Genomic DNA, 11,973 nt, shown 5'->3' on the forward strand with positions numbered 1-11,973 from the left:
CCATAACCTCCAAATCCAGAGCCGTAGCCTCCATAACCTCCAAATCCAGAGCCGTAGCCCCCATAACCTCCAAATCCAGAGCCGTATCTTCCATAACTTCCAAATCCAGAGCCGTAGCCTCCGTAGCCTCCAAAGCCACAGCCACAGCCCAGGCCACCAAAGCCACCAAAGCCTCCATAGCCGTAGCCTCGGCCTCCATAGTAGCTGCCGTAGTAACTCATGGTGTCAGGAATTGGGGGTTTGGGTTGAATGGAAGGAGTGTTTCCCAAGTGTAAATGTCACCTTCTGCCCAAGGACTCTTATATAGCTCAGAAAGGGGTGTGGTGATAAATACATACCTGTATAATTCTCATTCCATGGCCTCAAAGACATTAAAGGCATTCTCTTTAATTTCTTTGTCTTCCAATTTAGAACTGTTTGAACAGATTCCAATGAAATACTCTGTGTTCATGCTGACAATGATTATTTTGTCTTCAAAGGCACATCTGAGTTGAGTGCTGCCATAAAACCCTTTGGTCAGGCATCACAGCTCCTCATTGTCATTCAAAATGATGGATACGATCTATTGAATGATGCCAGCATCCTAGGGAGCTATATTGATTAGATGGTAGGGCTAGAAAAAAAGATGTTGATGATGCTTGTTTAAATTCCAAAGTATGCTACTTTTCTAGTTCACACTATTCCATTATGATTCTGAGAATTTAATATTTCTTACTGAAATTCAATTGTTCAAATAGTTGACCGCTATCAAGTTCATGGGATTTTTTTATTATACACTGAATTTATAATATTTTCTCAAAGGACTGAATTTGGCAATGAATTTAATAATGAATTTCCATTCAATTTACCAGCCTGGTCTACATCATGAAAGAACTTAACATCATACTCTTGTTTTTATAGTTTTAGAATTTATTATTATTTTTTAATAGAGGTAATGTTAACCTACATTGTTGCTTGTCGGTTGAAATAGGGTCCTCTGCTTCAGATGTTACTATCATGTACCTTCACCACTAAGCCACACATAGTCCACTGTGCTCCCTCCCAACTTTGTTCTCATCCCTCCCCCTCTCCTATCTTGAACTTGTTGTATTGTTTTTTGAGCCAAAGAGAAGCCAAATAAAAGATGTATTGTCAGAAAGAATCACTAGATTGTCTGCTACTTGCCTATAGGTTCATTTTTTATAATAAAATCACCAGTAAGGCAAGCATCTAAATTATCTAATGGAAATCAGTATACCTGAAAATGATACAAAACAATAGTTTTGTTGCTGATGGGTAACAGGATCATTTTTGCACTCAGATCACAAATTGTAAACTTAAATTACACATTCAGTATCTCACAAAAGCAAAGAATGTCCATTGTTCCCTAAATGGCAGGACTGTCAACATTATAAAACATAATCTAGCTAAGATTTCAATAAGCAAGCTCTCCAGAAACTTTGATCTTCTGAGTCTTGAGTGCGAAATGCCCTGAAAACACATCAATTACATCATTTCCTTAGGGATTCTCAGACACAGAATTAACCCAAAATAAAATGTGTGTGATAAGGGTCTATCTCTGACCTACTAGGAAATCCAGGATGAGAATTTTCTTTGTTAAATGTAGTGACATTTCCCTTGAAAGATACAACACAAAAAAACCCTGCCTAAGACGTTTTTTTGCAAAGTAATTTATTTATAATAAAATTAGTAATTCAAAGCAATTTCACATAAATACCTTTCTTTGATCTTATCAACAACTCTGTGATTTATAGCTGAAAAATGTTTCATTTTGTAAAAAATATTTTCCATTTGGAAACAGAATTATGCAACTTAGTAATGATTTCTGAAATTTCCTTAAAGTTCTATGATCCAAGAAAAGTGACCTTAGTGAATATCACTTCATTCTTAATTCAAATTATGTGGAGGAAATGTCTCCAAAAATACTTAAGAATCAAAATATAACAGCTAAAAATACAGTTTGGATTCTAACCAAGACTGGGAAATGAATTCCTAATAGTTTATCAATTTTTCATCTTGCTCATTGTTTCAGCCATTGGAAGCTCCAATTAGCCTAATCCACAGCTTTCTTGGATCACAAAATCCTATCATATTAATGCAATGTTTTCTTTTAACAAACATCTCTGTGAGGGAGAGCACATCTCTGTGTGAGGGAGTCTATTAATACAGGAGGCAAACACAAAGCCTGACCTCCAACTTGTCCAACGATGGACAAAATCATCTCCACCAGCCGTGCACTGCCACCACCAGCGACGGTCACTCACAGATCTACCGCCTAGCTCTTCATGCAGTGGGTCATTTAGATCTGAATTATTTTCTCCATAAAAGTGGACAATTTTTTGGGCTCTCTCTGGTGGCTCAATGGGCTAAAGCACCGCATTGTGAAGGTCTGCGAAGTCACCGCGGCACCAGCGCTATCCCCACCCCAGAGATGACCTACATGGATCTCTCCTGACCCACCCGCTGCTCCCCTCGGCAGTGTACTTCGTCAATCTGCCTGTTTTGCTCCCCACTCTGTCTCTGGTGAAGCCTCTCAGCCACTGCATCTCTGGCCTGTACCCCAGTTCTAAAAGCATAAATAAATAATTTTTTTTTAAGTGGACAATTTTATGTAGTCCCAGCTATTTATCCTTCACTTCACTATTGTTGCTTTGGGTCATGTATCTTTAAAGATATTATTAAGGTGTATGTCATGCAGAGTTTCGCCTACCTTTTCTTCTAGATATTTTATGGTTTCAGGTCTTATGTCTAGTTCTTTAATCCATTTCGAGTTGGTTTTTGTGAACGTGAGGATGTGGAGAAAAAGGAACTCTCCTACGCTGCTGGTGGGAGTGCAAGATACAACCACTATGGAAAGCTGTTTGGAGGTTTCTCAAAAGGCTAAAAATACAGCTTCCATATGAACCCCAGCAATCCCACTCCTACGTATCTACCCAAAGGACACAAAAGCACTGATTCAAAAGGACACCTGCACCTCCATGTTTACTGCTGCTCTATTTACAATAGGGAAGTAGTGGAATCAACCTAAATGCCCCCAAATAGAAATGGATTAAAAAGATGTGGTACATATACACAATGGGATATTACTCGGCAGCCAAAAAGATAATCTATTGCCTTTTGCAGCAACATGGATGGAGCTGGAAGGGATCATGCTCAGTGAAATAAGCCAGAAAGAAAAACAAAAATACCAGATGGTTTCACTCATAGCAGGAACATAAGGGATCAGGGGGGCAAAAAAGAGAGACAAAAAAAGGTCGTTGAGTAAAAATGAAAACCATGAACAACTATAAACCAGAGATATTTTATGAGGGTGAGAGGGAAAATGGGATCCGAACTGGGGTGGAAAGAGTGCACGGGACTGTGGTGATGGCAAACCAGTGAAGTGGTGGTGGGAAGCCCATGGGGATTATAGCTGAGATGAAAAAAATGCACAAAATGAAGAATGATATAAAATAATAAAAACAATAATAAAGTGGAAAATTATAGTTCCCAGCAATGTGATACAACAAGCCATTAATTAAAAAAAAAAAAAAAAAAGGCAGCACCCATGCCACCACATTGCTCTCAGTGCTTAGAAAAAGTGCTTGTTTTTTATACTTCAGGTGATTCCCTTACTTTTGTACTAGAAAAAAAGCCAGCAGCCATTAAAGCCTGGTTGGAGAATGAGAATAATCTTTTGCCAGGTCTACTTTCAATTTTTCTGCATTTAACAATTTGAAGATTAAATGCTGGAACTCAGTTTCCCCAGCAAGATGTTATATTGAAATTAAGCTTTGGGCAGATGCCTCCAAAGTTCATCAATGACCACCCTGTAGGAAAAGGCAGCAGCAACAAGCGGCAGTAACGTGAGAACCCAACAGCTCCCATCCCATCATCGTTGAGAGTTGCAATAAGCCTCTCCAGCACCATCCAGAGGAGCATGGTACAATATCAGTTTATTATTTCACCATTTGTTGTAACTGTCACACCATCTCCCCCAGGTCCCATTCCCAAAGGACAAAATCCTTGTGCAAACATTTCGGATGCCATATTTTGGGGAGTTCAAAACGCTGAAATCTTCCACAGAAAGACAGCTCACTAGCAACAGGCAGAAGGTGCTATCAAGTATTTGTATAATGCAGGAAGCTGATGAGTCCTAGCTAAAACAGTGATAACTGAAAGGAGGTTCAGACAATTAGAAAGCCTGAGAACCTGGAATACCTGTAAAAAACAAATGATCTAAAAGTAAACCCCAGGTGAAAAGGGCTCAGGGGCCCCGTGGACTACGGTGGGGGATTATTGGGGCTTTAGTGGTGGTTGTGGTGTAATATAACGTACGTTTATGACGGTGGGTGTCTCCATCCCCAAAATAAATGCAGGGGCATAAATTAACGTGATCTAAAAAGGTGAAAATAAGAAAAATACAAGTATCGATCAGGAAATAAATTGGCAAATGCACTTCACTGGTTTTAAATTCAGACAGTATTCAGTTTTACTTTTGAGAGACAACACCTTTTGAGAAGCAAGAAACCCACTTTACAGGTTAGAAGACAGAAGAGCTGATTAACTTCTCAAGAAAGCAGAGTAGATTCCTCTCTCTCTCTCCCCTACCTACCTACCCATCTATGTTTTTAATTTGAGATATAAAAGTGACCTCAATATGCATATCCACATGGGGGATTGGACATTTGAAGATTCAGCGTGTACAGGGCATTTATATAGTCATTTTTGATTTTACGTATTAATGAAAATATTTTTTCATCACTGTAGATTTACTGTATATCTGAGCTAAGCCCCAGATATACACACCAAGGCCCACTATGCTTATTGGAATAATGTTTGCAATTAGTTCATTGTTTAACTCATAAAAATAATTTGGATAAAATGATTTTAAAAAGTCAAAATCGCACGCATAAACCATGGCAACGGAAAGAAGGATGGATGCACGGAGGATACAGGCTCCTGTCCGACTTCTCACCTCACTCCTCAAGTCCCGGGGCAATGTCTTACACATACAGTGAAACTTCGGTGAGTCAAATTCATTCATAAACCAAAACACCAATGAATCAAAACACCAGTTCAGAAGAAAGAAAAGCAGCGTCCTGACGTAAATCCTCTATTACCCATCAGAAATATATCGAAATGAACCAACCAAACCACACTTTCTAGGCCAGTCAGATACCTTTATTTAAAAATCTTTCAAAAGACAGGTTACACATAATCCCACAAGATTTTAGTGATCGGATTATAATGGATGAAACCCTGATCAGTGCAAAGGTTCCAGATTCTTCCACAGAGAAAAGGACTAGCTCCTTGGTGGGGCAGTAAGGTCAACAAATGGTGCCTATTTTCTCTTCATCAAGAAAGAGAAGCATGTGGCCAGCTGCATGGGGAGAGCGGATGGGAGCATCTACAGGTTTCTAGTAGAAGCGGGAGAAGCCAGAGCCGTAGCCTCCGTAACCTCCGTAGCCGGAGCCGTAACCTCCGTAGCCACCGTAGCCAGAGCCGTAGCCTCCGTAACCTCCGTAACCTCCGTAGCCTCCGTAACCTCCGTAGCCTCCGTAACCTCCGTAGCCTCCGTAGCCTCCGTAGCCTCCGTAGCCACAGCCACAGCCCCATCTGCGGAAGCCGCCACAGCCGCAGCCACAGCCCAGACCCCCGAAGCCGCCATAGCCGTAGCCCAGGCCGCCATAGTAGTTGCCGTAGTAGCACATGATGTCGGGGAGGTGCGTTCGGTTAGCGGCTGAAGATTTTCCTCAAGTTTGTGTCACTAGCTTCCTAGACGGCTTTTATACCCTCAGAAGTGGGTGTGGCAAACGTCAGTGACGAGCGATCTCATTTCCATATAACAGAATCATTTAAAGTCTACACATTTTTGGAATAGTTCTTTACTTACTTAGCAAAAGGTCCAGATTCTTATTCAAGGACCTTTGGTAATAATAATTATTTTTCAGCGAGTTTGCATGCCTAAGTACAAAATGCTTCCAAGATGAAAAATGATGATATTAGCCTCTTCAAAGGCCATGCTGGGGTTCTAATTAAAATGGTCTAATCTGGTTGATAGCTTCCAGTAGCCCTGTAATTACATAACCTCAGACTGCTCCTCTCTTTAATTTGCATTCCATTGTCTTAGCTACTTATCATTCCGAAGACCCAAGGTCTTTTCTCCATGGTGTTCAGGACAAAGGTACAAAGTCATTAGTGCTTTGCTGATATCAAATTTAGAGCAAACCTCATTTTTCAACTTTGGTTTTTTTCTTTTCGCTTTTTTATTCTGTTTGTTTTGGTTTGTTAGACTTTTCTTGACATTTGGCATCGCTGCCCTCCACCATTCGTTCATTTTGCTAAGCTACTTGCTCACTTTTTTCTACGGCAAATTTTCAATTAGCTTCCTCTTCCAATTCCTTATTAGTCTTCTTCACAATTCCTTATCCCTCCATTACCTTTAAAAGTGTCCTTTTCCTTCTGTATTCAAATAATGTACTTCACCATGGAAGTTCACTAAATTTTTTTTTTTTTTAAGATTTATTTACTTACACATACAGATCTGGGGTACAGGCCAGGGTGCAGGGGTGGTAAGAAGATTCACCAGAGACAGAGTGGGGAACAAAACAGGCAGATGGACGAAGTACACGCACTGCTGAGGGGAGCAGCGGGCGGGTCAGGAGAGGTCTGCCGCGCCATGTGGTCACTTCCGGGGCAGGCGGGAATCGAACTCATGCTGAAGTGACTTTAGCTTCTTAATGTTGTGCTTTAACCAGCTGCGCCACCAGGGAGGCCCTAGATGTTATTTTTAATAACAATGAATATACTAATGACTTGCAAAAGATGTTTTAAACTTCAATTACAGTGAAAACTGAAGATCTCCAATTTGAACTATGTTCAAATTCCATATCATCTTCCCATAAAACTCTTTGCTGTTGTATATCAGTCACTCAGCCACGTACCAGGCTGAGAGTTTGAAATTCTCTCTTATATTTTTCTCTACTGACCACCAGTAATTTACACCCACTTGGTCACCCACTGAACCACTTAAATGAGATTTCATTAATACTATCCAAATTTTTCATTGTTGTCATTCGTTCAGCCTTTTATCACTTTCACCTGCATTAATGTAAGAAGTTTTCTCAATGTTCCTCATGCTCCCAAGAAAGACCTCATCTCATATGTTCTCTATGCTAAGTTCAAGTTAAAATACTAAAAAAAAAAAAAAAAAAAAAAAGTCTGATCATTTTATTTTAAACACACTATTAGGAAAAAGATTAAATTCCTTAAGTTAGCCAAAAAAAAAATTTTTCATCACCCAACTTATTTTTTCTTTATTCTGGTTTCTTACAACCTGACAATTAAAGCCAGTGAAAATGGTGAATTTTAATGTATAGGTTAACATGCTTAAAAATGGATTTTAAAGAAGAAAAGGAAAAAATATATATTCAGAGCATCCAGAAAAAGATCAAATAATTTAAGACTGAAGAATCAAACCCTCTGAGGCAGATTATAAAGCAAAGCAATAGCTTTAAAATTTTTTTCCCAAAAATCAAGGAAAGAAAATATGAGCCAGATATTTTATATTAAATGATTATGTCCATCAAATATTCCAGCTATTTAAAAATTTAGTTTTTAGCTAATCGAGATGTTAGAGATTACTGAACACCTGAGGTCCTCTTGATCAACCAGCTGAAGATCCAAATAATGTGAACGCTGGCCTAGGATTATGTTCAAGAATTAAATCTATTTCATTTTATCTCAAACAAAAACCAAATGTAAAGACATGTAAACATAATACAGTGTGAGAAAGTAACTGATAGTTGATTAAGAGATAATCTTCAATGTTCATCACTCACAATGGACAAATAAGAGAGAAAACTTAAAGAAAAGTCTTCCGTGATTTCTGTGCCAACTCATGCCCCACCGACAGCAGAGAGGGTTTCCATTCAGTCCACATTCTTTTCGACACTGATTTCTTATCTTTTGGTAGTAGCCATGTTCACAGGTAGGAGGTGATGGCTCATTGTTATTTTGATTTATTTCTCTAATAATAGATGAAAAATAAAGATCCACTGACACAGACAGGGAAAGACTCAGGGTCAGGCAGCAGCTAGATTCTGCTCCTTGGCAGCATCATCTGGCTGCTCATTAGCCTCAGATTCTCAACAGAAAAACAATCCCCAGACTTAAGGTTTATTTACAATAAGATAAAGAAACTAGAAGAGCTTCACAGAGGACTAAAAGCATTCAGAGAACATCAGCAGTGAACAGAACAACCCATTTGAATTCTCTTTGAACAATTTTCATTTTCAGCCAGGAAATTCCATTAATCACTAAGTGCCAAAATTGACTCAGATACATCTAAGGAGAGGGGAAGAGGTTAAAGGTTTATAATTAATCTTTTTGTTGTTACCGTGTATTTAATATTTTGATGCTAACATTGCTTTCATAAACCTCAAAGATTTTTAAGTTTTGTTTTTTGTTTTTACATAAGTACAAATGCAATGCATATCTATAAACTAAATTTATACTAAGGAGATGATTGTTCATTACAAATTATATAATAGATTATTCCCCAATTATTATACTTATTAGTAATAATTAGATATGGTCAAACAGTTTTCTATATTACTAGTATATTAATAGTATATGACACTATATGATTATTATGCTATAATTATTAACTCTACTTTTATTATTTTTGCCTGGTGAAAATTGTTAGGGTAACAATAAATGAAAATGATAGAAGAAGAAATTCAGTCTATGTAAGCTCAAGAAAAAAAACATTTATTTTGCCATCGAGTAGCATATTAGTTTGGGGGCAAAGTTTGGGGACAAGGTTTGTTATTTTTTTGTGGTTCACTTTTTGTTCTAAAGAAAATGCATTTCCATTCTTGTTACAAATCAGGGAAAAAGCACCCTGAAAATCAGTGACTTTTACCGGACCTCCCAGGCAATTGAGTTCAGAGCAAATCTCCATGCAAGCCTGGAAAAAGTGGGTGTATTTAGACTCACTGCCAGTTCTGCTTCCCTGGAACAGAAGCCACTGGTGTCTGAGCTGCACTCGCATGGTAATTTTGACTTTTTTTTTTAAGATTTATTGTATTTATTTATGTATACAAGAACTGGGGTACAGGCCAGAGGTGGGGGGTGGAGGTCGTGGGGAAGGATTCACCAGAGACAGAATAGAGACAGAGTAGGGAGCAGAACAGGTGGACTGACTGAAATACACGGCTGAGGGGAGCAGCAGGGAGACAGGAGAGGTCTGCTGTGCCCTGTGGGTCAGCTCCCTGCCCAGGGATTGAACTGCAGTATATACTGCAGTGGCTGCTGATAGTGTGATAGTGCTGAGATAACTCCTTGTGCCACCTGGGAGGGCCAATTTTGGCATCTTTTATTGGAGGTTGAGTGGCACTACCAGGAGAAACCCATGGGGGCCAAAGATTTAAGGGCCAAGTGGGTACCTCCAATAATTTCTTCAGGTTTTCATGGTCAAGTTCAAATCAAATGAACTTCCTGGTTCTGGCAGGGGGGAAGGAAAAGCAATCACTCCAAAATACTTTTAGAGTCTCCATAACAAAAGGCAACTCAACAAAGAAAAATACCTAGATGGAGCTTTATCCTGGGGAAAAGGAATTACTTCTCCTCCATCCCTGGTGAGTGCCCAAAGCTCACCTAAGAGGGAGACATACAAGCATCTGTAGGGGACAGAACTCCGGTTAAGTAGACTGGATACCAGATATCCAGGGAAGGCGGTAAGGACCGGAAACAGGGACACTAAAGCGCACTTGTGATGTCAGCCTGGAGGTGCAAGACCACTAAGACACTGAGATTTAGTAGTAAAATTGCAGAAGATCTTCTTCCTAAACCTTATCACAGCAACTGGGTTCCCGTAGAATCGTGGGTCACAACAGAAGAAGCTGCTACACACTCTCTGAAGAAGAGCACTTAGAAAATTCTAGTCAGAAGGAAACTAGCCTGTGACTCCCACAGGGGCAGCCCATTGAACACAACCCAACTCCTCACAGATCAGAGACTCACAATCAAGGTCTCTACCTCAGCTCCAAGTTCCAAGTAAAATGCATCTGACTTTCAGCAACAAAAACGCAAGACATGCCAAAAGGCAAGAAAAAGCAGACTTGAAAATGAATCACCACATTAGAATCAGATATGACACTAACTAATAGGCAAAGAATTTCAAAGAAACTATGGATAAAACATCATGTGTTTCCCCCACTTATTTTGCTTACTTTATTGATGTGGGCTTGTGTGTTTCTAATGTTAAATTTTCTTGCATTCTTCAAATAATTCTCAGTTGACTGTGCTATATTACTTTCTCCATATATTGCTAGATTAAATTTGCTTTCATTTTTTTAGGAATTTTGAATTAATAGAAACACTGAGGTGTGACTTTCTGTGATAAAAATACTTTAATTTTGAGATTTTGCTGGAAATGTACAGATGTGTTCCCTCTGTTGATTACTCATCTGGAAAGCCATCTGACCTGAAATTGGTATTTTGGGCAAGATTTCTAATCATGGGTTAAATGTCTACATGGGATTCAGAAGCATTTATATTTTTACTTCATTTCCTATATATATATATTTTTAAAGATTTATTTATTTGTGCATACAGAACTGGGGTACAGGCCAGAGGCTCAGGGGTAGCGAGATGCTTCACCAGAGAAAGAGTGGGGAGCAGAACAGGCAGATCTACACTGCTGAGGGGAGCAGCGGGCGGGTCAGGAGAGGTCTGCCACGCCATGTGGTCACCTCCAGGGCAGGCGGGAATCGAACTCATGCGGAAGTGGCTTTAGATTCTCAGTGCTGTGCTTTAACCCGCTGCGCCACCAGGGAGGGCCTCATTTCCTATTTTTAATCTGAATTAGAATGGTTTTAATTGAGGTAATATTTGCATAACTTCCTCAGGTCTTCACACCATACTGCACGCACTTCCATCTCCCCCCAATCTACCGCCACAGTCCATTGTGCTTCCTTCCCACTCTGTTCTTACCCCTCCCCCACCCCCTCTCTGTGGTGCTCTAATTCTATAGTCAGCTATCAAGAGCTGTTTTAAGCTTGTCTTTGTCTAATTAGCTTGTTAGTTATTTTATAGTTCCCATATCAATGACACTGTCCAGCATTTGTCTTTATCCTTCTGACTTAGCATTATTTTTTTAAAGATTTATTTATTTATACATACAGAATTGGGGTACAGGCCAGAAGTGTGGGGGTGAGAGGACTCACCAGAGATGGAGTGGGGAGCAGAACACGCAGATTGAGTGAAATACACTGCTGAGAGGAGCAGCTGGTGGGCCAGGAGAGTTCTGCAGCACCATTGTGGGTCAGTTCCCAGGCCAGGGGTCGAATTGGTGCTGCAGTGGCTTCAGAGAGCTTCATAGTGCTGAGCTTTTACCCACTGCGCCACCAGGGAGGCCCTGACTTAGCATTATCCCATTATTGTGAAGGGAACATTTATTAACGATACTATATATGATTTAGGGAGGTAGCTTCAGAGACCCTCAAATGTGTATCACCACACCGTAACCACCACCAAAGCATCCTTACCACTTTATCACACACTTTTATGTTTCCTTCCCTTTTGCCCCCATACCTCTAGTGGCCCCAAGTTTGTAGATATTTTTTCTAGGGTTTATTTTAACTCAGCTTTCTTAGTTCCTTTGTTTTATTTTTCTATATTCCACATATGAATCAAATTTAATTTAGTATAATAGACAGTACACACTTGAGACCAGGGTAAATGATTTATGCCTTTATTTTACAAAAATTATAAATGAAGAAAGAGTAAACACAAGAAATCACAGAACAATTTTTATAAATTGGACAATTATTGATATTTTGACATTAACACGTTCACCTTTATTCCTTAAGTAATCTAAACTAATTTACATGTGAACTAATGTTTATCCTGATTTTGTTTTGAAAGAATCATGATACTTTTCAAGGACTAGTGAATCAAAAAAAAAGAACTGCAGTTTAATATCAC

At 39.3% G+C, this 11,973-nt stretch overlaps 2 protein-coding genes across 2 annotated transcripts in view; both read right to left on the minus strand.

Moving 5' to 3' along the window:
* Nucleotides 1-221, minus strand: part of LOC101625299 (keratin-associated protein 16-3-like) — a 426-nt gene extending 205 nt beyond the window's left edge. The window contains exon 1 of the mRNA XM_004675505.1: nucleotides 8-221. Coding sequence (XP_004675562.1) covers nucleotides 8-221 — 214 coding nt within the window. The remainder of the gene's footprint in view (nucleotides 1-7) is intronic.
* Nucleotides 222-5,399: 5,178 nt separating this feature from the next.
* Nucleotides 5,400-5,693, minus strand: LOC101625530 (keratin-associated protein 19-2-like). The gene has a single exon (XM_004675506.1). The coding sequence runs from the start codon at nucleotides 5,691-5,693 to the stop codon at nucleotides 5,400-5,402; it is 294 nt and encodes a 97-aa protein (XP_004675563.1).
* Nucleotides 5,694-11,973: the final 6,280 nt, after the last annotated feature.

This window comes from Condylura cristata, unplaced genomic scaffold (genome assembly GCF_000260355.1).
Source record: "Condylura cristata isolate star-nosed mole 26May11 unplaced genomic scaffold, ConCri1.0 scaffold00003, whole genome shotgun sequence".
NCBI lineage: Eukaryota > Metazoa > Chordata > Mammalia > Eulipotyphla > Talpidae > Condylura > Condylura cristata.